Below are 27646 nucleotides of genomic sequence, written 5' to 3' on the forward strand. Positions count from 1 at the left end.
GAAGCCAAACTTCCAATTTATTTAAGTTTGGCAAGAAACTTGCAAGAAGATACATTGGAACGTGAAATAGTTCTATAAAAACCAGCGATATAAATGTTCCAAAACCTAGTCACCTTCACCATGAAGATACTAAAAGTATAAGTATACCTACTTAATTCATCATCGTCATTATCAACCGATAGACGTCCACTGCTGGCAGCACCGGTCTCTTGTAGGAACTTCCACGCGCCATGGTCTTGCGCCGCCGCCTGGATCCAACGGCTCAAAGTCAAAGTCAAAATCATTTATTCAAAGTAGGTACCATTGTACTCCTTTTGATGGTCGAAATTGTTAAACTTGTACGATATAGTGGTGATAATTAATTACGTTACTTAAAACTAAAGCTACGAGTTCCATGCAACTATACGGAGAAGAGAGAAGATTTGTTCAGTCGACCAATCAGATTTATAGGTACCTAATAGAGGACGCTACATAAGTAAAGCGTTTGGAGAATAATAATATAAATCAAAATATATTTTTTTGTTGCCTATTTACCTATCTCTCATTCCCTTTCGACAAAATTATGTACTACCCACTTATAACTGAATAAGCTAATAAAAGCTGATTCCAAGTTCCATGGTAGATACTATCTAGATCACTCACTCAAGTCAAATACGGCGAAAATCGACCACCAGATCAAGTCAAATATTTACTTCAGAAAGACAAAGGAAATATTAATAAATCCTTTACATACTCCGGTACGATAAGGACTTGATTTACGATGTATTTACCTACCTGCCTAAAGCAGATTAGGTGAACCAACCATGAACAAACTGATGGTAAAAGATTTGTAGGCAGATACGTTCATGAGAAGTGCGAACCATTCTGCTTCAGCGGTGGTGCATATGAACAAGTTGAGTACATAAGTAGGTATTACAAGTGTAAATTAAAAATTTATATCACCCCCGACAAGTGAAGGTTACAGCAACTAGAAAAGAGCTGATAACTTTCAAACGGCTAAACCGATTTTCTTGGATTATAGCTAAGAACACTCTCGATCAAGCCACCTTTTAAACAAAAAAAAACTAAATTAAAATCGGTTCATTAGTTTAGGAGTTACGATGCCACAGACAGATACATACGTCAAACTAACCTTCAAATCCTTTTTTAGCGGGGAAAGGCGGGGGCGGCCGATGAGGGGAGACTGAAATCTATAGAGCGCACTCTGTCTTAAGACAGAGTTAAAACGAGACAGAGGTATATATCTCACATAAATCTGTCTCGTTTTACCTTAATCTTAAGTCAGAGCAAAGTCAAAGTGCGCTCTATAGATCTCAGCCTAAGTTATGAAGAATTACATGTAAAATCTCAAGTTTTTAGACCCAGGCGGTTTGAAATATCAGTCGCCAGTGTATCGAGGTTACACTTATGCGCCACTCCATAGAAACGTATTACGCCTATTAATCTATTATTTGTTGTTCTAGAATCTAGACCTAAAACTGAGCAAGATATCGATTTACCTCTCCTTTATCTATGTCCGACAACAATTCCCGTTGTTCCACACATCACGCATCTCGCTCTTGAGTATGCTGTATGTCCCGCTCGTAGATGTTGATTGCAATAGTATACTTGGAGCGACCATGGAGAGGACTCTTAAGATAAATTATTCCAAAGGCCTACTTCATAAGCTCTTTTTGAAACACGTACTTGGTATGATGTTGCTGAATGGATATGTGAACTGAAACACAACAAAGTACATATTTATTTAATAGATATTTCACTTTAACATGCGATTATTTCTTTGTCTACAGAACGGAGCGGAGAGAGGATGCCCGAGCCGCTGTGTCTGACCAACAGATGAGACCCGCAGTCGCACCCTACCCAGTCGATCGATATTTGGTACGCACATCATTATACAATTGAATTATACATTGATATTATCTTTACAAAAATCAATTTATATTTGTGTCCTTTTCAGGTTGAGAGCAGAAAACAATTTGATATGGTTAACATTATAGACGACGACATTTGGAATCCAGAGCCGGCGCTAAGGCCCGAAGATGAAATACTCTTGAGAAAACTACATGACATGCTGCAAACCACAGCGGAAGACTTGAAGCTGCTCTCCGGGGAACTGTCCAAACATCATGAGCCAGGAGTGCAAGTGAAAACGTTGCCGATGCCTTTGGACGAAGAGTTTAATGAGAAGGTTCACATAGAAGAAGTTGTAAACGCCAAGTTTAATGGGAATAAAATAGTTGACAGAACTCATCCAGCACCTGTACCACAAAAAGAATCAATTGAAAGCACTTTACGATCTGTAAAAGATATGATTAACAAAAAGAATGACATACATACTAGTGGTCGAATAAGTAATTTGTCGACGCTCACAAAACAACCAATGAAGAAAAAGTTACAAATTTCACGCACAAACATATTGGAAATAAGAGAACACTCTGGCGATGAGAAACATACAAAAAAGCATGCCCAACTAAATATACAAGAAAGTAAATATGGTGCTAGCCCTGCTGTGGCTTACAATGAGGTTTCTCACCAATACATCCAGCCCAATATTAAGAAAACACCGCAAAAATCATTAAACATTCAAGAAATGCCCAGCATCAACATTAGAAGTGAATTGAGATTGCAAACTGTGTTGCAGCTTGACATTTTACCCGACAGTAAAGAAACGCATACTCAACAACCAGTACAACAAAATGCTCTAGTAATTGAAATGCACCATGAACCTCCGTTAAAACTAGATGATGCTAAGCCAATAAAATTCGATAATAGTCAGTATATACCATTAGCTGCGATCAATAGACCGACCACAAGGAAAGTCTCAACTATGACGGCATATGAAAGTAGTGAGTCTAATAATATTAGTTCTGATTCTCAACACAGATTACAAAGACAGATGCGTAATATTACTACCACCTTTAAATCAACCGCACTCAAACAGACAGTCGTACCGAACACACAAAAGAATAATACTGTTAAAAAAGTCACAAGTCGTCCTCAAGCTTATCTAGAGGAATGGAGGCGAAAGTTAAACACAGTATATGGTAGGCCATCTAATTCTAAAACAACTGATGTAAGGAAAAAGAAAGTCTCTTACAAAAACGCAAGTAACAAATCTGCTGTTACAGCTAAAATGAAAGAAAACAATGAACAAAGAGTTCAAAATCAACCAAAACCTGGCTTAAATAATACAGAGTACATACCTTATTCAAAATTAACATTAGGAGGAGTCAATGTAAGTGACATCGAAAAAGAAATATCAAATATACCAAACAAAAACAACATTGTATTAAGTCCTATCTTGGATAAAATTTTAAGCAGTCGCGAAAATTCTTTTCATAACGACAGTCCAAAGAAAAACTCACAAAGCAAAGAATCCAAAATTTTTACAACGTCTGATGAAAATTTATTACAAGAAGTTTTAGATATTGAAATGAAAGTTGCAAAAACATTAAATATCAATAGAAATACGAACAAAACCGCAGAAAAAAATGAAAACAATATAAACGACAGCAGAAAAGATGACAGTTATGCAGATGATTTCGAAGATGAAAAATCAGATGCATCAGAACAATCAAAACCGAGTAAGTCAGAAACATCAAAATCATCACATAACTTACCTTCAGACAATTCCTGTCAAGAGGAATCCGATAGGCCTGTCGTCGTGACTGAGGAGAAAGATAAAATTAATAAAAACAGCAAAAGTGATAGCAATTTGACTTTCACTAAAGTACCAAGTTTATCATTTAAGAACAAAGTGGATGTATTTGAATTTGTTCATTCAATAGACACACAAGAAACTGGTACACAGAGTAATACCTCGAAGAGAATAACTCCAAAGGAGACACAAACTTCCCCGAGGGGTGACAGACCTAATGTACAACCAATCCACAATGACCTCTGGCCATCGATCGATCCGAGAGGAGAGGTAGAAAAGATGCTTAAACTAGAAAAAGAATTTATTAAGAAGCTGATTATAGACGAGTACGGCGATTTATTGGAGAAGAGTTTAAACAAGCCGTCTACATCGGGGACAGCTGAAAATGCTATTACTGAAAAAAACGTGGCTGCTTCTCAGAAAATCACACAAACTTCACCCGCTCACGTAAAAAGTGTCATGACATCACCTACTAGAACTAAAACAAGAACCACTTCACCTTTCGCCTTATCAGTGAGTGTCTATCAACAAACTAGTCCTGTTGCCGCCGTCGTAAACGAAGAATCGAATATTGAATTAGAAAATGACGATGATCTCGGAATCTCCGCAAACTTATCGTCGCCGCGATTCAGTTTGCGACTTCCACAAACGTCACGCGAGGTGCTTTCTAAATTGGAAACTAAAGTACAAAACAATAAACAACCAGCGAAATTCGACAACTTACGCAAAAATATATTCAGCAGCTCAAGTTCCGTTGACGGCGATTATTCGTCGTCTGATATAAGTAGTTTAGGGGAAATAAATAAAAAATTCAAGAGGCTTAGAAAGAGTAGAATCCCGTCTATTTCCGAAATAAGTTCCTCGACATCGCTATCCAAGTATGGCTCGGATCCTTCAGGTGCTATACTCCCGTTGAGGAGTGAGGGAGAGGCTAGCATGGGGCAGATGAACAGGAAAAAGACAAATAAACATAGTAAAAGTGAAGGAGAAGTAAGCTTAGGACAACTGCGTTAAATGTTTTCATGTTGAATATTTAGTAGTTAACTACATAACTGTACAGTGCCCCTAGTGCGAGATTTTGTCGTTTTCGAAATCGAAATCCGTAAATGATTTCCTCAATATATTTACAGCCAGTACCTCGAGCGAAAACTTTGTGAGTAAATAGTAATCGATAAATACTATCGAAACTTACAGAACTCGGACTAGGGGTATTGCACTTGCTTTGTGCCTTAAAAGGAGCAATTTGCATTGCTGCTGTAACTAAAGAGGAACAATTTTATAATAAGATGGTAATACAAATAATAACCATTACAAGATGGTACACAAAGGTAGGTGGTACCTACACTAATGCACAAATCCATTAGTCTTAGACATGCTATTTTATTGTTGGCATTATAATTTCCCAAACCGTTGGCCTGATTTTAAGTGGTGAATTATTTTGAAGATTCAAAAGCACTTATAAAAATTTACTTGAATAAAAATATATTCTATTTCTCTTTGTTTTGCCGTGGTCAGTACCTACAGTAATACTTTTAATGAAAAATTATTATTACTGAAATTGATTTATCCCTTTATTATTGAAATTACTTATTCCTTTGGTGTTTGTTACTTTTTCTGCTACACAACATGTCATAAAACCTTAGGTAGAATATAAGCTTGAAAAATTGGCTCCTTAGTACTTCTTCGTTCTAATGGTAGCAACGCAAATATGCCCAGTACCCTCAGTTAGGTACATTAGTATAAGTTCACACATTTCGACAACGTTGTGTCGATAGATAGTATCGAAATACATTACAGAAAAGTTGAGCCCTTGTTTTAATTTTTAAATTTGTATATTCAGTACTAGGAGACTGGAGTAGATGTATGGACAAAGTCGATCCTTGAAACAAGGAAAAGGTCGATTTTATTTTGACATTTGTGGCTAATATTGACAATCTTTAAACTAAATTGATATTTAGATCTAATAATGTAGTGCTCTTTTTCCATGGGGAGGATATGAAATGATACATTGACTTTTAATTTTTTTGTAAATTAACAGAATTAATACTGAAATCTTTCAACTTTGTCGAGATGTGCAAGCTAGTACTAAACCCAAAGTTAACAATGAGTTTTAACTTTATATAAATAGTTTATTTATTGCTAAGCAAATTAAGTGTCGCCAGTCAGTTGTTTATTTTACCTCAAGTACAAATCGACAATCGCAATTTTACTTGTGATATATTTTTTAACTTAAACTTAAGCATAATTTAGCAAAGTACATAATAAATAATAGTTATATTAGTTTGTGCGCCATTTAATTAATTTTGTTATAAGTAAGGTTTTGCATTATGACTGAGTAAATCATATTTTGAGATTTTTGTCTTGAATTATTTACACCTTTCTTTTTGATTTGACAATTCGATGGACTGGCCTAAAAATACTGCTATCCCTTTCACAATGTTCCCCGTGGAGAAGGATGGTAATATTTTTGGTGCTGTCAATAGTTTAGGAATGTACTTACTACCTACAAAATCCGAGACCGATCAAACCGAGAGTTCCCTCACTCTAGTTCACTCTGACGCCGTTGTGAATACGCTGCAGAGTATATAATAATATACTTAGGTAATACTACGTACGGTATGCTGCAATGGCTGCAAACTTGACGGTAAACTTAATCGTTCAGGTATGGCCAGCGGTAGTTTACCACTAAATTACTTACCACCGAAATATAATAGTGACGAATACTTGCATGAGCTCAAGTCACCGTCGGGCCACTATTATGAACGCTGCAAGAAACTATTAATTTTACAAAACTTTTGTAGTTTTAATTTTTATTGCGTCATCACTATCAAACTTTTAAAATCCCGCCATGTATGATTTTAGATTTAGTTGTCAAAATAAGGTGCAGACTACACTTTAGTCCGGTGGCAATCCGGTTCAGTTTCGTACCAAAGTTAAGATTTTCTGCATAACGAATACAGGCCCTGAATTTTAATGAACAATTCACTCTCTAAATCTAGCATGAGTTTAAAAATTGGTGGGCCATTATATAGATCCTAAACTCATGTGATTAGCATTCGACATGCATAAAATATTATCTTCAGACCGGAATGCAACCGGATTCCGTACAGGCCAAGCCTTAGTCTAATTTTTATCTGTGAGCCATCAAGTTCCAAGCAAAATCAAAATGACTGTCAATGTCATAGGTCAATGTCATTATCCAAAACAGTGTTTCCACTTTTAGGGATTTTGCCACTTTTAGGAGTATTAGGTACGGGTTAGGGTGTTTGCTATGTTGACAAACATTTAAGATAATTTGGGGTTAAATTGAATTTCAGGTGGTTGGTAACCGAATTTTTTATAGTCACCTTATATCAGAGACGTGCTACCTAAACTAGCATGTCTCTGCCTTATATACATTTTTTTTTAAATTCATTCTAGAGAATAGGCTCAATAGGACAGAATGATTTTATTATGGATCATGGCAAAATAGCATAGGTTTATAAAAATATAATTACTAATTATAATTAGCTGGGCATTTAATTATTATTATTCGTATGAGGCTAAGAGTTATTATGATTTGAAAATGGAAGAAAATGATAACCAAACTTCTTCTTCGTTAGAAGAATTAAGGTTAGGAACGTGAAATGATATTAAAAGTATGAAATGATGATGTTAAATAATAATTTATGTGAGATAACTATGCGCCTTAAATCAGGTTATTTAATAAAAAAGGATAATAATTTAAGGCGAATTCCTATAGAAACTAGGGTAAAACCAAAATCTTAAGTAGAAACACTGATCATTTGTCAAATGATCTTAAATGTCATTGTCATCCAAATGAACTATTGTCGAATGTCGATTTCTTATTTCTTTGTCCCTATAATAATTCAATCAATAAGACAATTCAAGCAAGACAAAGGCGTTATTAATTTTTCGTATGATATACCAGTGAACAAGTCTATTAGCTAATTAAGTATTAACTATACAATTTTCCAATAATTGAGACAATTTTTCTTTGTTTAGCTCTGTGTTTTCTTCAGGATGAAATTATTGATATTTGTTTTGATAATAAAAATAATAGCCGCAAGTAAACCTGAAGTCGGCCCTGGGTATGATTGCGACTACTGCCAGCCGGAACAAGTACATATATCCTTCGGATGTAAGTTGTAGATCTATTTTTAATTTAATTACCTACTTATTAGCTTAATTTTATGGGACCACCGGTATATGTATTGTACCTAGAATACAAATATGGGACCCTGAAATATGAACACACAATAGACCATCGATGGCTCACTACAAAACGGTCTTCTTTCAGTATTAGAATGGTTTGGCTATAGAGTATAGACTAGTCTACCACAATTTATACACCTTTGAGAACTCTCACTCTCAGGCATGCAGAATTCCTCACAATAATTTTCCTTCACCTTTAAAGTAATTGCTTCAAACAAACCTAACTGAAAAATTAGAGGTGCATGCTTGGGATTGAACCTGGGATCAGGTTATACATAGAGAGAGCATACATATAAAATTTCAAGTTCCTAGATCCACTGGTTTAGAGTGTACATTGTTTGTCAGTCAGTTACAGAACTGTTATACTTAATATGTAGTTTAAAGGTTTTGTTCTGGTACAAGATTCCTAATTACTTATTACAAATAAGTATTATTGTTTTATTTAGTTAGTTTTCTAAATTTCCATAATATTCAAAATCAGTAGCCATTTATCTTGTCTTCAAGATTGCAAACAAAGGAAACTTGTTTAGGTATATTTGTTAGTAACTAAACATATTTGATTTATAATCTATGTTGTTTACTTAATATAGTTCGTTTACATATTTAACCAGGTCTAACTTTGATACCCTCAATGACATTATTCATAGATAACTAATTAAACCAAATCACCAGTTTCACTCTTAAGATAAAAGCTCTTATCTGAACTATGTAAAGGGTTGCTTTTAAAATGGGAATGAAAAGTCAAATAATTCTCAAATCTCCAGCGTAGTATGTTTTCTGTCAAACCGGGGGCTATTTTATTCCCAAGTTATTTTATTTAGCGTCTGGGAATGTAGCAGCAGGCTTGTCAACCAGGGTTTTAAATATAATATCCTTTTACAGCAAACACCAATGACATAGTAGTGACATGGACTACATACAACGACACACAAGAGTCACGAGTCCAGTATGGAGAGAAGGGCATGGACAAGGAAGCGTTGGGGTTCAGCACGCTGTTCACAGACGGTGGTAAACTGAAAAGGAAGATGTGGATCCATCGCACTCTGCTGCCTGATTTGAAGTTTGACACTAGATATGGTAGGTAGTAAAGAAACTTGAGGACTTCGTCTGCGATGGCGTTTGCTGGCGCGCGTGCTGTGCTTGTTTGGAGTGTTTTTTTTTGTTAAGAGTGGCTGGTTTTTGTGTTAGTTGGTGTTTTTTGGTGGTGGAACTGACTGGGAAGCGCTCTAAAAGGGCGCCGCGCGTGTGTCGGCGGGCGCCGGCGCAGACGGAGTCCATACTTGTATAAATTCAATAACTTGAAAATATCACAAACTTGACATTGGCTAATCAGAGTAAAGCCAGATTTAAAAAAAAAAAAAAAAAAAAAAAGAAAATTGAATGTAAATTAATTCAATTCAATTTTGTTTTACGACGTGGAGCTTTCTTCACCAATGACGTGTGGAACTGAAGAGACACGAGAATGGTTGGTGATAGCTAATATATAAATGGCAGGTTTTTTTCAGAATATTATATTATTTTATTGGTTTAGTTTCTAGCTACAATATACAAAATACACACTATGTCTATGAATATGCTTTTTAACAGATGTTTAAAAGAGTGATCTTAAGCTCTGGTTTCCTCCAAAAGCGGTGCCATCATGTAGCGGCCGTAATACAGCGGTGAATGACGTCACTAGAACGTTGTCTATGTAAACAATATGGCGCGGTTTCCTAGATAACGGTAATTGACACCGTAACGTCAAAAAGCGGTACCGCCATTTGCATGACGGCCGTCTTGTCAGTGTCGAAGAGTCTGTCAACGTTTTTTTCATAGCGGTGAAGGTATTTTCAAGCGTAATATTAATTTGCGTGCCATTTTAAAATATTTATTGTTCAAAATGAGTTTCATCAACTGGACCAGCGAGGATGATGAAATTTTAATTGATTTTGTGCGGGTTCATGATGTGCTATATACTGTAAAACATAAAGACTAGACTATTTTCGTCTTCTGATTATTGTTCTCTTCCAAATATAGGAGTAACGCTAAATCAAGTTTGTCCATTTTCAACCATTGACACGTACTTTGTAGTCTGTTCACTGTAATAAAACGGTCAATGCAGTCTCGAAGAATCCACATGTTTACGGCCGTCTTTTTGCGGTCATCATATTACGTCCGTTTAAAAACGGCACCGCTGTTGGAGGAAACCAGAGCTTAAGTGAACTGGGCAACTTATTGGCTGGGCAGCGCCTATAATATAAGTCAGTGAGACTGACTATTGGAAATGGTTGTCTTTGCATACTTATGTATAGTTGTTACATAGTGTAACACCAGTTTCAGGCCAGCTCTTCTCAGTAGAATCTTTCTAAACCAGTGGTAGAGTCTAGTACATGAATTAAGTAAATTAGTTTAATTGGGCTTTGTTTAAATTTTCAGTGTATCACGTGGGTTCAGTGTACGGATGGTCGGAGGAGTTTACCTTCAAGACTCCTCCAAGCGGCGAGGATTGGACGGTTCGAGCTGCCATCTATGGGGATATGGGTAACAAAAATGCACACGTAAGTTAATAGTGTAACTTACATAAAGCAATATTTCCAGCAATTTAGGAATGAACAATTATTTCTTATTTGATGTCCTCCAGTCTCTGTCGTACCTGCAAGACGAGGTCCAGCGCGAGCACTTCGACGTGATCCTGCACGTGGGCGACTTCGCCTACGACATGGACACCGACGACGCTCTAGTGGGCGACGAGTTCATGCGCCAGATACAGCCGCTCGCCGCCTACCTGCCCTACATGACCTGCCCCGGCAACCACGAGTCCAAGTAGTAAGTTGTTCCACTTCGCCTACCATTGGTGGCTAGTTTTTCCTGCATGTTTAGCAGTAAGGGGGCGGGCAGTACACATGGCATGCTGCATATTGCACCATGCAGACTTGTCTGTTTTGTCTGTTTAAGTGGATTTAGAAACATACACACACCCACGCACGCACGCACAAACACACACACACAGACACACACACAAACATTCTGCTTTATAATATCATAGTAGAAAATTAAGCTTTTGGTTCATTGGACATGACTTCCGCAAAGTATCACCTGCTTCTATACAACTAAAATTACTGTTCAAATCAGGTCTTAAACCAATGATTAAACATTTGCAGCAACTTCAGTAACTACCGCAACCGGTTCTCGATGCCGGGCCCTCACGAGAGCCTGTACTACTCGTTCGACCTGGGCCCTGTGCACTTCATCTCTATATCCACGGAGGTGTACTACTTCCTGCAGTACGGACTCAAGATGCTTGTCAACCAGTACGAGTGGCTCCGACGGGACCTGGACATAGCCACGAGTCCTGTCAACAGGTAACTTATCATCATGATCAACCTATAGCCGGCTCACTACTGAGAACGGGTCTCCTCTCAGAATGAGAAGAGTTTGGCCATAGTCCCCCCTGCCGGCCAAGTGCGGATTGGCAGACTTAACACACCTCTGAGAACATTATAGAGAACTCTCAGGCATGCAGGTTTCCTCACGATGTTTCCTTCACCGTTAAAGCGATTGATACGTAATTACTTAAAACGCACATAACTCCGAAAAGATAGAGGTGCGTGTCCGGGATCGAACCCCTGTAACTTCTCTGTCTTGTGACGTTTCGTTGGTCTCAACGACAGAGACAACGCTCTATGAAATAGTTACTCTTTCTAAAGTTCCATGTGCAAGATTTCTTGCCGGGTATTGTTATCAAGTTTTATATTTCAACTTGCTGATGCCCACGACTACGTCCGTGTGAATTCCATTTTTAAAATCCTGTGGATCTCTATAATTTTCCCTGATTAAAAGTAGTAGGTACAAGTTAGACCTTGACTCGATCTCACCTGGTGGTAAGTGACGTCAGTGGTCTTGGATGGAAGGAGATATGAAAGTATTGGGACATAAACCTCATATGGTTTTAATCAATACGCCAAAGTATGTCAATAAAAAATAAATAAAAAATAATTGGTTTTGTCTAAGGAAAAAATATGGTTTTATTTTAAGCGAAAATTCTTTAAATTTTATAACAGAAAGTTTCATTAAACCCATATCCCTGATCGGTTTCTACGCGGCTACGTCCCGGAACGCTAGTTATGACTCCGTGTCCGCCATTTCTGAAAGCTAAAAAGTTGTGGTGTATTGAGGTCATTGGGTCAAGCACTTGTCTCAGTCGCATTCGATACCCGGGATCCTGAGACGCCTTAGGATCCCGGGTACGGACGGTACCGCTGGTTTTTTAGTGGGTATGCTGTAGAATGCTGCATTACATGCATTGCCAATGAGTCCCACATACTAGTTTTTGCGCGGGATGCGTAACTGCATTTTTACCAGCGAAAAAAAGGCAGTCTAAATTGGAGTGTTTCATCCCAGGGCCGCCCGCCCCTGGCTGGTAGTGATGGGGCACAGGCCGATGTACTGCAGCGATGCGCGCCCCGACTGCGTCGTCCACGCGCTGCCCAACCGGGCTGGCCTCCCGCTGCTCGGCTTCGGTGAGTGGAGAGGGCTCTAGCTCACTGGGGGCCTTGTTCACTGCGCCGTACAAGCCACGCGGGATATTATTCGCGTTCGTTACTCTAGCTAGTTGCTTGACGCGGAATTCAGGCAACTTTTACAATACTACCACTTTAATAATTCTCATCGCCACATCAATCTAACGCCGACTAAAACCGAATGTACACCAAAGTCAAAGTCAAATCAAGTACATAATAATTGTAAACACAAGAATAACACAGACTCGTGCTATCTCGCTCATAATTCACGCGTATACAACATGACGCAAGGGCAACAACCAATAGCGCTATGATTTTCTGAAATACTTTTGCACCATTCAAAAATAAGATTTCTGCGCAGTTACATTGGCCTGACTTATAAAAATGGTAGTACTGTACTTAGGGCCGGTCGACTTAAACCGCTGTGCTGTACCAACAATTTGCTAGGCACAGGTAATAGGTTTTGCTTTAGACTAAGCGCTAGTGACTTACCTAATTGAAATGTGCTAGACCAATCGCGATACGCGGGTGTTTTAGTTTTGGAGTAAGAAGGTGCTAGACCAATCGCGATACGCGGGTGTTTTAGTTTTGGAGTAAAACAGTCCAGCGCTCGGGACGCTTAGCGCGTGTACACGTTTTGAACAAGGCCCCCGGTTGTTGCAGACAAAAGCGTCCCTGGATCGTGCTGTACGGCCATCGTCCGATGTACTGCAGCAATTCCGACGACATCGACTGCAGTGTGGAGTATACGAGGAAGGGCTTGCCTTTCCTGGGGGTGTATAGTAAGTTGCATTTCATCTAGATCCGACCGAATGGTCGATTTGTGGCCAAATCCGGAATCGATTAATCGGTTATCGCCTCAGCCTTCGGTCGAAAACGAAGCCTTAATAAACCCTTAGAAATCAAGTTCAAGATGGCTAAAAGTGAATAAATTAATGGTCCTCATCTAAGTTTACGTTGACTGTTGTCGACATACACTTTTGAATGATACATTTTGAATTCGTCATAAATAATAAAAACACCTCACCATGATGTCAGTTATAATATACTAGCCGATGCCCGCGACTTCGCTCGCGTGGATTTAGGTTTTTCGAAATCCCGTGGGAACTCTTTGATTTTCCGGGATAAAAAGTAGCCTATGTGCTAATCCAAGATATTATCTATCTCCATTCCAAACAGCCCAATCCGTCCAGCAGTTTTTGCGTGAAGAAGTAACAAACATACACATATACACAAACTGTATTAATGTAAAATGTGTGATAATTTACTTAAAAGTCATTTAACAATCACAATTAGTCTGTTTCAAACCTTTGGCCAAATAATTGGCCAAAGTCGAAACTAAATCTGAAACCGAAGGTTCGGTCAGATTCGGACATCTGGCTATTGCGGTTATGATACTGTCATACTGTCAATCATGCAATCAGTATCAATCAATGCATCAATCGCATATCAATGCGGCCACGATAGCCAATATCAACGCAGATTATTCAGTCAAACAGTAAGTGTCACTTATACTTTTTTCTTTTTTTAGAACTATCCGTTTACCGTAGGAACCTGCGCGGTTATGCGCTATACCTATAGTATTTTATATTGGCTCTATGAATACCAGGCCTGGAGCCCCTGCTGAAGGAATACGGCGTGGACTTAGTGATCTGGGCGCATGAGCACAGCTACGAGCGCACGTGGCCGCTGTACGACGGAAAAGTGTACAAAGGCGTGCAGGAACCCTACCTTAACCCCAGGTAATAACTATGACAACATTTACTATAGTGCGCGCGATAACAACTGAGTCGTTGGGCAATAATTCATTCTAATCAGTCTATCTCGCTCGCACTTATGGAGCGTAGCGTTAGCGTACAACGATGTGCGTATCAGCATAACAGCAGGTTTATAACACTCCTAAAAATAAATTCCTAGAAATATTTAGACTGCCACAAACGGTTGTTTAATTAAATGATTAAATACGGCCACAAGTGAACTTATTCCATACCGGCTAAGTGCGAGTCAGACTCGCGCACTGAGGGTTCCGTACTCATATATTTTTTCCAACATTTTGTGCGATAGATCAACAACTATTATACATAAAAATAAATAAAAATCTGTTTTAATATGTACAGGTAAAGCCCTTTCATATGATACCCCACTTGGTATAGTTATTTTACTTTGGAAATTGAAACACATTTAATTTTTTTTTTAATGATGTAACCACAAATTCGCGGTTTTCAGATTTATTCCTGTACTTGTGCTATGAGACGGGAACGGGAAGTACCCTATAGGTTTCTTGACAGACACGACGGACGGATGGACAGACAGACAGACAACAAAGTGGTCCTATAAGGGTTCCGTTTTTCCTTTTGAGGTACGGAACCCTAAAAATGCACCCATCCTTGAACTCGAAAATTTTAAAACAAAAAAAAAACTGGTGAACAGTATTTTTATATTATAAAATAAGGTAAATATCTTTATACGTTCTTATAATATCACCAAGACATTTTAACGTAAAATTAAACTTGTAAGTTTCCATTTTTGAATTCCATGACTCACCATCACCTATATTGTATGAATTATTACTTGCTTGCTCTTTTGCATAACATGAATAGAATATCGTCAAAATAATTTACCACTGGTTCGGAATGCCGTTCCTACCGAAAAGAACCAGCAAGAAACTCTGCGTGCTTCTTTTATAGCTCTTACAATTTGATTTTTTTTTAAATTCTGCACAAATGTACACTTAGCATGTCCGCAAACATCATGTTTTGGACTTATTACTTTATGTTTTGTTACCTGTTTACTTTGTTTTTGAATCAAAGTTGTATATCAGGCGGTTAAAGTAAGGTTACCATTAAATTTGACCTCTAAAAAAAGCCATTGAATATTTCACTTTATTGAATATTTTTTGACGAAAATGAAGGTAAGCATGCTGACTAGTGCCACCCACTTTCCTTTTTTGATGACTTTAACCGTCTTATATGCAATTTGTCTTCAGCGTAATCGGTAGTTATTTTGATTATACTAAATATAATTACATATAATTAATAATTATATTATGTTGCAGAGCGCCGGTGCACATAGTGACCGGTTCAGCTGGTTGCCAAGAAGACACTGACAAATTCCAGCGTAAGTCATGATGAATACTTTGAAAAACACTATGATAATTATTTACTACTGAGTGACTAACTACCCGCCCGCGACTTCGTCCGCGTGGAATAAGTATGATAAAAATCTTGTGAAATCCTTTTGATTTTCTGAGATAGAAAGTAGATAAAGACTTGACCGGTTTTTTTTGGGTTGTCTCACAAATGACATAGTTTATTCTGGCGCTTTTTCTGCTTGAAGCCTTTTGGTTTTAATGTTAGAGGCGCCGGGATAACCAAACCCGTAGGTATAATGATGTGTGGCACAGCTTCAAAAAAAATGTTTTTCTTTCTTCTATTTGTTGAAATGTCTATTTCTTCTGTAGCGAACCCCCCGGCGTGGTCCGCGTTCCGCTCGAGCGACTATGGCTACACGCGCTTCGTGGCTCACAACCGCACGCATCTCTACATCGAACAGGTCAGTACACGCTATCCAAAAAACCAAACCAAAAAGAACACCCCCAAAAATTCATAGGATGACATTGAATAATCTTTACAAATCTGTAGATTGCCGCGAGTCCCCTACTATGAATGAAGTACCATAATATATGTAAACAAGTAACATACTCCAATAACTAACTTTCTGATAGTTGTCGCTATAGTAGCTATTTTAATGGTATGGTATGCGTGTATTAAAAATCGAACCTTATTGTTTTCTTTAAGAAATAAATTCTATAAGCTAATAACATTAGCAGGTCGCTCGCGCGATCTTGGAGATTTTGCCCATCCCAAAATCGCCCAAAGAAGTTTGCACTTCAAAAGCACATTGTTGAGTCGATGTCGGATCCAAGGTCTAGATTCTAGACCCAATACATGTCAAAACTTCCGTACCCGAAGGGTGCTAATAGGGCCCAATTACTAAGACTACGCTGTCCGTCCATCTGTCTGATCTCTGTTCTCATTAAATTTTTGCGGAGTGTATATTTCTATTGCCGCTATAACAACAAATAATAAAAAACCAAGATGGCGAATGTCAAAATGGCCACCATGCTTTAAAAAGTACATATCTTGTACGACAGCACGAAATCCTTCGTGTGCAAGTCCGACTCGCACTTGACCGGTTTTTGCCAGTTATCTAACACAAACTTCTCCATTGCAGGTTGACGTGGACTTGAAAGGACAAGTGATAGACTCGGTGTGGATCGTGAAGGACAAACATGTACCTTACGAACTTTAACCTTATAGGATGCCATACTCCAAAAATCCGATGTGATATCGTTTTGTATACTTAATACGAATAGTATAGTAGTACTAATAAGTGTATTTATAATTTTTAATTGCAAAAGAATTTTCAGAAATCAATTATAGTTTTATTGTTAATCTGTGCTATTATGTAATTAAATACCAAAGATCATTTACGTAAAGTGAAATACATACCTAGATATTTCTTTAATTTTTTTTTGTCAATAAAATTGGTTTTTATTTCAAAATTGCGTTTTATTTTTTAGCTATAGGTCTAGCACTGCAACTGCGGAGGCTCAGTTACGCTATGCGTTATGCCTGTAGGTATTATGGCAAAAAGTAATGAATTCAGACTGGGCATATCGCAATGAGATCAAAAGTCAAAACTTCCGTATTAGGCCCGGTTTCCACCTAAGCGAAGAGTCGAGGAGATATATTGTGTTCAGTTGAAAAGATGACGTGATAATTTTTGCCACGTCATCAATAAGAATCTGAATCGGCGATTGAACACATCTCTCTAGCTTTTACTTTGAGTAACTTAGCTCTGTAAATCCTTTGTATCGTAATTATAACAATTTGGGTAGTACTAACTACGCACTGGGTTCGCGCAGCGCTGCCGATGTTACAGAGTAGTTACAAGGAAAGAATCTATGTAAACTATTGAATATTTGATATTTCGCAAAATATTGAGTTAAAAAAAAGTTGCACTTAGAAAAAAAGTTGTTAGTTTTAATGATAATAATTAAGTGCCGAGAGCTTTCTGATATTTTTTATTTAACCCTGTATAATTAGAAGTTTCAAGATGCAACCATTGGCCCAGCTGGCGCCCCGAGCACATCACCGCTCGGAGGGTTTCCCTACCTATTGCTACGGTCGAGCACACAGACACCGCTCCCGTTCTGTATGCCGCGTCGCTCTAGTGCGGCATGCACCATACGAAATTAATGAAATAATATTTTGACGCTTTGTACCGAGCTGCTTTAATACGCCCCGGCCTTTATTGTACAAAGGTTTCAGTAGTGTGTGACACGTTTCAGAGCTCCCGTGCACATAGTGAGCGGCTCCGCGGGCTGCGACGAGGGCCGCGACCACTTTACACGTGAGTATTATAGGTAGGCAATTAACAGAGTATATATAGTTTGTAAAAACCGGCCAAGTGCGAGTCAGACTCGTGCACCGAGGGCCCCGTACTCGGGTATTATTCCGATATTTTGCACGATATATCAAAAACTATCATGCATAAAAATAAATAAAAATCTATAATTTAGAATGTACAGGTAAAGCCCTTTCATATGATACCCTATTTGATATAGTTATCTTACTTTGAATTTTACACACATTTTAAAAAAATGATATAACCACAAATTCGAATTTTTCGGATTTCTTCCTTTACTGTGCTATAAGATCTACCTACCTGAGAAATTTCATGATTCGAGGTTGAAAGGAAGTACCCTAAAGGTTTTCTTGACAGACAGACACACAGACAACAAAGTGATCCAAATAAGGGTCCATTTTTCCTTTTGAGGTATGGAACGTAGATTTGGGAGCCCCACTAGGTGGACAGATGACATTAATCGAGTTGCAGGGAGCCGCTGGATTAAGCCAGCGCAAGACCGAGGTATGTGGAAGTCCCTAAAAATGTCCAGCATTGGGCGTCTATCGGTTGATAATGATGTTGATGGAGAGTTCACTTCCAATACTTGAAGCAAATGCCTACTTATCGCTATGCCACTTCATCTAACCAATTAGGTAGAGCGGGAGATCGGATTCCAGTAGAGTGTGATCTCTCGCTCTCGCTCGGCAGTCGAAGTGGGATAGCAATAAGTACTTAGGTTTAGCTTCAAGCAGGTATGACGAGTAAGCAATCCAGGGTATGTATTATAGATTCATGGCTGTAAATGCACTGTTGCGTAATTTAAAAAATCCTAAATCCATGCGGACGTAGTCGCGGGCATCATCTGGTAGTTAATATAATTACCTATTATTTTAGAGTCTCCCTTCAACTGGTCGGCTTTCCGGTCTCAAGACTACGGATACACTCGGTTCAAGGCTTACAATAAGACGCACATCAATATTGAGCAAGTAAGTTCAATTAATAATACATATCTAGTAATTAATGTTCTACAATAGAATAGATTTTTACTGAAAGAAACTTTTTTATTCAAAGAATCTACCACTGCACACTGGTTCGGAATGACCACCTTACATACCTACCTACTCGTATACATATGTATATATACACTATTCAAATCAACTGATTAAGCCATGATTCGAATTCATACTTAGGTTACTATAGCCCTCGCATGCTGAGACGAAGTAATTTACAACAAACAAACTAGACGTCGCCACAGGATCTTCAGTTTCTCTCCATAGATCCTCAATCGCGCTAACGAAGTTTTCCATAGAGCACTATACATACAAGTACAAAGATACAACGGTTAGACTAGATGGGCTCCGAGCGTCCAGAGGAAGATCTTCTTAGTTACGGTTGATCTTCTGCTCCTATGTCTCTTTTAACATACAGCTGCTAGTGTTGGTGTTATAATGTCCCACTGCTGGGTAAATAGAAAGGATTTGTTTACTTTTCAGGTGTCAGTAGATCTCGGAGGACAAGTCATTGACTCGTTTTGGCTGAAGAAAACCATTTCATCAAGTCGAGATCCAACATTTTCTACGAAGATTTAAAATACACTATACCAAATATTTTTTACTCCATATTTTGACGGCCTCCCTGGCGCAGGGGTCTTAGAAATGAGAGAGGATTCAATTCTCGGCAGGAAAAATTTGGAATTTCATAATTTCTAAATTACCTCTGGTCTGGTTTGGTGGGAGGCTTCGGCCGTTGCTAGTTACCACCCTACCGGCAAAGCCGTGCCGTCAATTTAGCGTTCCGGTACGATGCCGTATAGAAACCAAAAGGGGTATGGGTTTAAAAACTGCCGTACCCCTTCCAGGTTAGCCCGCTTCAATCTTAGACTGCCTTATCACTTACCACCAGGTGAGATAGCAGTCAAGGGCTAACTTGTATCTGAAATCTGAATAAACAAAAATATAAATAATCTTTTATTTTCCTCTTTCTTTTTTCTTCTTTCTTTTCTCATAAGATTTACTAGAGTGCCGTCGAACCAACTTGTAAATAAAACATATTTAGACTTAGATAAATAATAATATAATAGTAACAAACACCTGAGGTATTCCTTAAAGTTACATAACTATTGATATCAGTGAACGTCCTAATTCACATTATTATATCACAAGTATATTTAAATGTAGTAGGTACACAGTCGATTCTTAGTATAATTAAAGCTCATATTTCACTATGGGATATATGTATATTATATTTTATAGACAAGGATACAATAATTCCCATAGAGCAAAAAATTGGTGCTAATGTACTGGTAAGTTTGAATAGTTGGTATTCTCACCAATATAAATGAACTGTTATAAATGAATACTATAAATGAAAATTTCCCACATTGCAAAAAAATAATATTCAAGGTCAAAGTTCACAAAAGCTGGATTTTTGCATTTTCCAGCATTCATTGAACCTTGAATGTCTTTTTTGACGGGACATAATATTTATCGCGTAGTGAAAAATCAGCTTAATAGTACATTTAATAAAATACTATAAAAAACCGGCCAAGTGCAAGTTCAGACTTGACTGGTTTTATCTGTCATCATGATTTGTACAATGTTTCTGCGAGTCAAATAAAGTAATTTTCCTATAATTAAGTAACAAGATACTAAGCCCTAATTCGCACGAGCCTTAAAAAAGCGTTGCGTTAAAACCCGGGGTTGCGCTGAAAAGACAAAGTACGCGTTAAAAAAGCGTTAACGTGTGAACAGATACTTGGGACTGCATTTGTTCTATTTGAAAGCTTTTTCATTTTTCAATGGACGTTAAAAAGCTCTCGTGCGAATGAGGCCTAAAACAATCTTATGAGCAAATAAAGAGATCAATCATACTACAGGTTTCAAATGTGAAGAGCATCGCCGGACTTCGTCTGTGTCGGTGTTGGCTGGCGGGCGTGCTCTGCCATTTTGGAGTGTTTTTTTTTGGTTGAAGCTGACTGGAAAGCGCTCAAAGGGGGTGCCGCACGTATGTCTGCGAGCGCCGGCACAGACGGGGTCCATACTTGTGTAGTTTAACTAACTTGTTACAAATAACTACAAACTTGACATTGGCTAATCTTTGTAAAGCCAGAAGAGAGAAAAAAAAAGAGCATCGCCATATTTTAAATGAACATTGAACTCTACAAAATCTCCTACCCAGTCGGAAATCATACCCGCATATTTTCTTTAAAAAAACAAGTGATTTTACTGTAGAGTTCAATAGAGTTAAGCAATATTTTTTTCTTACAACATATTCCACCATAGTGAGCTTGATTTGTGATCTGTGTATAAGATTTTTTGTATCTCACTTGCCCACTCTCGAAATATCATTCTGTGTTCGATAGGCACAAGAGTTACAAAGCACCGAGCCAGTGGCTTTCACATTTGAAACGCATAGTATATGGGCTGAGTTAAAAACCCAATGTTGCAGTGTATCAACCTTTCTGCAGTTTTTTTTAAAAAGTGGTTAAATGCAAAAAGTTTTAGACTTATCACCAAAAAACGTGTGAATTGTTAAAAAAGGATGTTTTTAAAAAGTAATGCTACATAGGACAAAGGTTTTTAGTTTGACTCTATGTACCAAATTTTTTAGAAACATTTGTTTTTAAAAATTACCACGTTTTTTTGGTGATAACTCAAAAACTACTTTTTGGAGTTAACAGCTTTTTAACGGTTTCTACACCACTTAGTGGATATTTCTCCTCTCGCCCCTCCAGTTACCCTGATTCCTGCCCCTATAATGATAATTCTGCCTAAAGTTTTGTTGGACATTCCTCAACTTTTCATTGTGCCTATAATTCTTCTTCACGCCGTTCAGTGGAGGGCGGTTCTTCTTCTTTTTCTTGGCAAGGGGACTGTGATCAGGTGTTTCAGTCAAAAGTTTCTTCAAAAAAATCCTTTCGCTATCGTTTTCGTAAATAGATACAGCTCTTTGTATCTGTGCTGAGATTGTCTGCCCTAACTTGGCGTACACAGCCAGTGCGCAGTTGCGGTTGTGCTGGAAAGGATCTTGGATGCACATCACAGTGTCCAGTCTTAACGGTTTCAAGTTTTTGACGCCTACGTTTGTTTTGTACCGTACGAAATTCGATGGCACAGTTTCCACTTTCGTAAAAAGTTCTCTAGCTACCGGCCTACCTAAATACAGAGAGACTATATACTTATCAAACTCGAAAGTCTTATAGTACTTGAAGAATTCACCTAAAAGTTTATACATTGATTTATCATCCTTATTCGACTGTTCTGGTGTGCTGAAGGCAGAATTCCACTCGTCGATGTAGCTTTCTTCAACATTTTCCTGGAGGTCCATTACGGGATGTATCATATTGATTTGTTGGAGGAAGAATATGACCAGCAAGGTCAGAGAGTAGCTGGACATGAGGTTCGTGCCTGTTAAGTGGTGAATTTTGGACCAGTATTTGATGAGTATTGCCAGATATAAGGCCTTTTTGTTGGAGTTTAATAGATATGTGAGTAGCTTACTGTTGGCTACACCGGCTGGACTGTTGAAGCTCAGGTCGCAGTACACCTGAGTAGGCACGTGGAAGACCTGCACTATGGGCACTTTGGCGTGTACTATTGCGAAAGCGTTCTGGAATAGATGTTGATGTTGCATCAAAATTTTCTTGGCTTTGATGACGAAGGACTTTTCTGGCGGGTGCAGCCAGGGTGGCAGTTGTATGTAACAGTCTACGTCACTGGTTCTGAGCCCCAGTCCCGTCACTATGGATCCAAATGCTAGGACTTGGATATCTGTAATTAAAGGGAACATTCATTTTATTCAAAGTTTTAAGGCCCTATAATAAAACAAAGACACAGTCAATAATACAATAGATAGTATGTAATATTCATATTACATGACATAAAATTCATGCTCATGCATAGAAGATATAGCGCTCTACAAATGTGACCCAACTTTACTGCAACTTTAGATAATAATATATAATATAGCGTATTTTATCTATAGATTTTTGATATGTATTTACAATAATAAGTTTAGCAATAGACAAAAACCACTAAAAAGCCAGTCAAGTGTGAAATGAAATGAAATGATTTCTTTATTTTGCGAAATGTGAGTAACAATGATGGTATATTGACAGGTCCTTGGTCCTTCACATTTTGCCATTTATGTATGGCGTGCAAAATATATAGTTAGACTATTGAATACAATAAATAACCAATAAAAAATAAGAGTGAGTTGAACAAGGATTCCATACCATCAGATAAACACTTTTTTGTGATGATGACAAATTCACAGTATTGGAATTTTTCTCTTTACTTGTGTTATAAGACATTGCTACCTGCCACATTTCATGATTCTAGGTCAATAGGAAGTACCGTAAGTACAGGTTTTGATTCTCTTGGCAGACAGACTACAAAGTGATCCTTCACACGGGTTCCAGTTTTTCTCTGAAGATACGGAACCATAAAAAGGAAAAGAAAAATTAAATACCTTTCCAGACTGGACTGAGCACATGGTATAGATCTGTTATAAGACTATTAAATCCTTCCACTTCCTCCCTCTGCAGGCGAATGTGTTCCATCACCTCTTGGACTTGTTCATCAAAGTCTCCAGAAAATTTTAATCTAGATGTGTCCAGTACATCATCTGTAATGTATGAAACAATAGGATTTTAAAACCTATAAAATATGTATTAGTGATATGATTCATCATCATTGTCAACCCATCGCCAGACTGAGCGCGGGTCTCCTCTCAGAATGGAAAGGTTTAGCCATAGTCCACCACGCTGGACATGGACCAAATAAAATAAACTCCTGCATTGGCGTTTAAAAATTTATTATAATATAAGATACCTTCTGAATCCATGATTTAGTTTTCAAGTTTTTTTCTTCTCTCAATGCCTAGGTACTTAGTATAAAAAATCACTTAAATATCACTAAAAATTAAAATATAGCCTAAATTCTAAAAATATAGGTAGGTAAACAAATATTTTACACCCCACAGATTTACACCATTACACCACACCACAGACCAATAACATATCGAGCAACGCGAGATGATTTTTTTTACTGGTTTTACGGCACTGGGTTCTAGCCTTTTTAAGCCTGGTAGTTTTTAACATTGACGTTATAAACCTACAAATCTATGATCGAAGTTATAAACAAATTATCACGGAGTCGATACTTTGCAAATCTTTTTCTTCTTTCAGCCCTTATCCCGTGGGGTGTGCCGATCCCACGTAGCATGGGATGTCCTCTTCCACTCTCTTCTGTCATCCATCAACGTATCATCTACCCCTTTCATACGCATATCCTCTTTCACGCAATCCATCCACCTTTTCTTTGGTCTTCCTCTTCTCTTTTTTTTCATCCACATGCAAATATAGGAAACAAATCATATAATATTGTAGCACTGCAGTCTTTGAAACAAATTACCTATCCTATTATTGGTATGGTCTGTGTAATCAACCACAAAAATATATCAGAAATCAACGAAAATGTCGGAAACTAAAAAGGGGGGCGCGAAACTGCGTTGCGCATGCGTTGCGTAACTACCTAAAGCATTCCCTAACTTATTTATTCTACAAACCTGACATTATCAAATTTTTGTAAAGCCAGAAAAAAAAATGAAAATGTCAATGGTCAAACTTTATGATGTCAAATGACCATAAGGGGCATGAGACGGGTCTGCCCGCGAAATTCAATATTCAATTTGTAAGCTAATATTCACGACAAAGTAGGCATATGGCACTTTAATTGCGCCAATGGCAGTATCATCCTTACAGGTTTACATAAAAATCTTTACTTGAAAGGGTCCAATTTAAAAAATTAGCTATAGTATCGACTTACTTATTGAGTAACCCATTAAACTCAGTAACTAATTAAGCGTAGGGATTTACGAAGTAATAAAAATAATAAAAATTATATATTTTAGATTTATTATTTATTATATTAGAACTAAATAATTAACATCATGTATGACCGAACCTGACGACACAGGGAGTTGGGAAGGTCTTACATTTAGCTGCTTCACTGCCACAGGGTTATCTTTTCTGGGAAATCGCCATAGAAATGAAATTTTCACAGAATGTGTATTTCTATTCTAGTGCCGCTATAACAACAAACACCTATAAATCGATGCAAATACCTAAATAAGAGTTTCAAAATGACAGCCATGAGATATTTAGTGTCATTTCTTGTACGATGGTACAGAACCTTTTGTGTGCGAAGACAACTCGCTCTGACCGATTTTTATATCTAAATACATAAAAACGAAAGTCCTTTCTCACCGACTCTTCAACGCTCAGCCGAAATATTTGGTGCAGAGATTTCCTTTATAATGTAGACAAGAAATATCACTGGTATTTTTTTATAAACTTTCATGGGATAAGGAATTATTATTTATTTATTTATTATTAATCATTTTTAAATGTTTATTTATTGGTAAGTACAGTAAAAAGGAAGTGCAAGGGAAGCACTTATTTTTATAAAAGATCTCTATTGGTGAATCTTGGCTTGATGGGAGAGGTTGTAAAGAAAAAGAATAGGTACAACAAAGATTGGTGGGCCATATTATATACACATCAATATAAATGATAACATAAAATAAACTTATAATTTTGTCAAAAGCTTACTCACTAGTACCTATGAATATTTTTTAAAAGTTTTAACATAATATTTTCTTATGTAGGTACGGAATCCTTAACAAAGATTTTGTATGTACGAATGTGTGTGTGTGCTTGTGCAAGTGTACATGTGTTTTTTAAATCCTTGATTATATTTTTAAGAGAAGCAATTTTTTTCAATGCTCTTCTTCTACTTTCTCTTAATATTTTAATTGTTTTTAATCTCCGATCAGATGTGGCTTGAACTTTCTCTATTGTTTTTAAAAGTCTTATATTTGCAAACATCCTCCTATCTTCTATACAAGTAAGTTCTCTGTTTCTACTTGGCTCTACCTCTTCAAAGGTTTGACTCGTTTCAGGTTTGACATTACACAATGGCCGTGCTCGATTTAGTTTTCTTTTTTTCAGAACCTATTAAAAAAACAGCAGTTAATAAGTACAACAAAGTGCAATGTTGTTGTTTGTGTTATGTATTCGTAAGTACAAATTGAAAAATTACTGGTTACAACTTACTGGTTGATAATATTTCGGGTAACCTTCAAATATGGTTGGTACTGCATCCGATTTTAGCTTTCTTACTTTTAAACCAGATAAATAACAGGATGGCTCAAAATGCTTGGAGCATATTCGGGAATTAGTTTTTGGCTCCCAGTTTTTTCTTCTTATTGCCCTGAGCCAAGCATTTCTAACTTCAGGACATGTAGGAAACCTACAAATAGGTAAGTATAAGTAAACTTTACAACAAAATTATTTTTGTCCGACTTGCTCGGAAATTGCTTCATTATTTGAAAAACAAAACGTCAATCAGCTCTTTCTGTAAGAACTATACATGTACTATGGTAAGAACGCGGTACGCCAGCAATTCAACAATAATAAAAAGTTACCTATGAAAAGACAAATCTGGAACTGCTACTCCTCCTTTCACACTTCTGGAGGTACAAAATACAGCTTCACACATGTTATCACTTTCATTAAATTTTTAGCGAGGCCTCAATCTGAGCCCAGTCGTGATTTTCTGATTTTCACCACAGATTTTCACTATTTAACTATTTTATTTACAATAAATCAACCAAAGAGTATGTAATGTACATTCAGCAATGTTATTTTTTTAGTTTTGACTTTTGCCCAAAGACTCCGCCAAGCCAATATGGTGCCAACAGAGACGTGCTACCTAAACATGATTGTGCACTTCAGCTTTAATTCCCTGCAAAAATAAATTCTGTTGCATTAGTATAAAGTCCAATTTCTAATACAATTATGCTAAGCGGAAAAACGAGCCGAGCGAGAGGTCTATAAATTGGAGTGTGTCACTGTCTAATGGATTGCAAGCATAAAAAAATATTTTCTATGGTACGAATTATGATGTAGCTCACAAAGTTCTTATTCATTGTTTATTTAATTTCAAACAACAAGATTACTTTCTTTTGTTTTCGCAGTAATTTTCATACTGTTATCTTTATTTTATAATGTCATTAAAATATTATTTAGTTTAAAAAGTATAAATATTTTTTTAAATTAATAGGATGACAACACTGGGTGTCAAGCAAAACAATATGGCGAACATTCTGTACTATACTATACAGAAGTAGTAAGGTAACCATAATTTGATTGTTTAATGGAAGTGTTTTCTTCTGTTTATCGATAGATTTCTCAAAAATGAAGACTTAAGGCAAAAATGGATCGCTGTCGTTCCAGGAAATATCACCAAATATTCGGCAGTTTGCGGAATGCATTTTAAAGCGGAAGATTTTGCTACGGCTTCGTGTGCACTGATTTTTTTTTAAAAAGAAACGCTGTACCATCAATTTTCCCAAAAGTATGCCTTGCTTACGAACTTCCTAAAACTGTTTAGGACCTAAACACATGCACCAGATTATACAAAATAAATTTACTTACCTATATTATAGGTACCCATACTTAACATGACTGGTACTTTTTCGCAGAACAAAAAAAAATTGAATTTCTCTACTTTTATAACTACAGCGCGGCAGACTATGGCCTAAACCTTTATCATTCTGAGAAGAGACCCGTGCTCAGTAGTGAGCGGCGATGGGTTATCATGATGATTCATCCTCTCCTATTCTCATATAATCCGTCAAATGTCTTACATTATCAAATCGTGTTGTCACCCTAATAGAAAGGGACACAATCCAATTTAGCGCTATCTCAATAGGCTCGTTTTTGGTGTCTCAGTGCACAATCTTGTTTAGGTAGCATGTCTCTGGGTGCCAATGAGTGGGACAGACAGGTGAGCCAACA

The 27646-nt window shown here is 37.4% G+C and overlaps 3 protein-coding genes and 2 long non-coding RNA genes across 8 annotated transcripts in view; 4 read left to right on the forward strand and 1 right to left on the reverse strand.

Moving 5' to 3' along the window:
• The window catches only part of LOC123873059 (interferon regulatory factor 2-binding protein-like A), a 112465-nt gene extending 106441 nt beyond the window's left edge, over positions 1-6024 (forward strand). For all 3 annotated transcript variants that reach the window (XM_045917733.1, XM_045917734.1, XM_045917736.1), the window contains 2 exons: positions 1791-1878; positions 1958-6024. In XM_045917733.1, coding sequence (XP_045773689.1) covers positions 1791-1878; positions 1958-4672 — 2803 coding nt within the window. In that variant the 3' untranslated portion in view covers positions 4673-6024. The remainder of the gene's footprint in view (positions 1-1790; positions 1879-1957) is intronic.
• Positions 6025-7453: 1429 nt separating this feature from the next.
• Positions 7454-16930, forward strand: LOC123873064 (acid phosphatase type 7). 2 transcript variants are annotated; one of them, XM_045917746.1, is made up of 10 exons: positions 7454-7799; positions 8756-8950; positions 10289-10410; positions 10494-10678; positions 11014-11214; positions 12254-12372; positions 13982-14114; positions 15428-15489; positions 15833-15924; positions 16606-16930. In XM_045917746.1, exons 1-10 carry the CDS (start codon positions 7682-7684, stop codon positions 16681-16683), a joined length of 1305 nt encoding a protein of 434 aa, XP_045773702.1. In that variant the 5' UTR covers positions 7454-7681; the 3' UTR covers positions 16684-16930. The 2 variants fall into 2 exon arrangements, with proteins under 2 accessions (XP_045773702.1, XP_045773701.1); XM_045917745.1 differs by lacking the exon at positions 12254-12372 and adding an exon at positions 13036-13154 and having other exon boundaries at positions 7455-7799.
• Positions 16931-17722: 792 nt separating this feature from the next.
• Positions 17723-19487, forward strand: LOC123873073. The gene is made up of 3 exons (XR_006797594.1): positions 17723-17787; positions 18679-18770; positions 19278-19487. It is a non-coding gene; the product is annotated as an uncharacterized LOC123873073 (long non-coding RNA).
• Positions 19488-20729: 1242 nt separating this feature from the next.
• LOC123873074 lies at positions 20730-21472 on the forward strand. The gene is made up of 2 exons (XR_006797595.1): positions 20730-21326; positions 21359-21472. It is a non-coding gene; the product is annotated as an uncharacterized LOC123873074 (long non-coding RNA).
• On the reverse strand, positions 21147-23776 carry LOC123873065 (terminal uridylyltransferase Tailor-like). The gene is made up of 3 exons (XM_045917747.1): positions 23616-23776; positions 23254-23409; positions 21147-22553 (listed from the first exon to the last, which is right to left on the reverse strand). Exons 1-3 carry the CDS (start codon positions 23626-23628, stop codon positions 21487-21489), a joined length of 1236 nt encoding a protein of 411 aa, XP_045773703.1. The 5' UTR covers positions 23629-23776; the 3' UTR covers positions 21147-21486.
• Between the last annotated feature and the right edge of the window lie 3870 nt (positions 23777-27646).

Source organism: Maniola jurtina, chromosome 16, assembly GCF_905333055.1.
Source record: "Maniola jurtina chromosome 16, ilManJurt1.1, whole genome shotgun sequence".
In the NCBI taxonomy this organism is placed as follows: Eukaryota; Metazoa; Arthropoda; class Insecta; order Lepidoptera; family Nymphalidae; genus Maniola; species Maniola jurtina.

What these genes read in the sequence shown, in the direction of transcription:
- LOC123873064 (XM_045917746.1), top strand. Translation starts at nt 7,682, where the DNA reads ATGAAATTATTGATATTTGTTTTGATAATAAAAATAATAGCCGCAAGT. An exon ending in GCCACGAGTCCTGTCAACAG is followed by an intron (nt 11,215 to 12,253) that starts GTAACTTATCAT and finishes GTTTCATCCCAG; the next exon opens with GGCCGCCCGCCCCTGGCTGG. An exon ending in AGACACTGACAAATTCCAGC is followed by an intron (nt 15,490 to 15,832) that starts GTAAGTCATGAT and finishes TTTCTTCTGTAG; the next exon opens with CGAACCCCCCGGCGTGGTCC.
- LOC123873065 (XM_045917747.1), bottom strand. An exon ending in GCTCAGTCCAGTCTGGAAAG is followed by an intron (nt 22,554 to 23,253) that starts GTATTTAATTTT and finishes CTTTAATTACAG; the next exon opens with ATATCCAAGTCCTAGCATTT.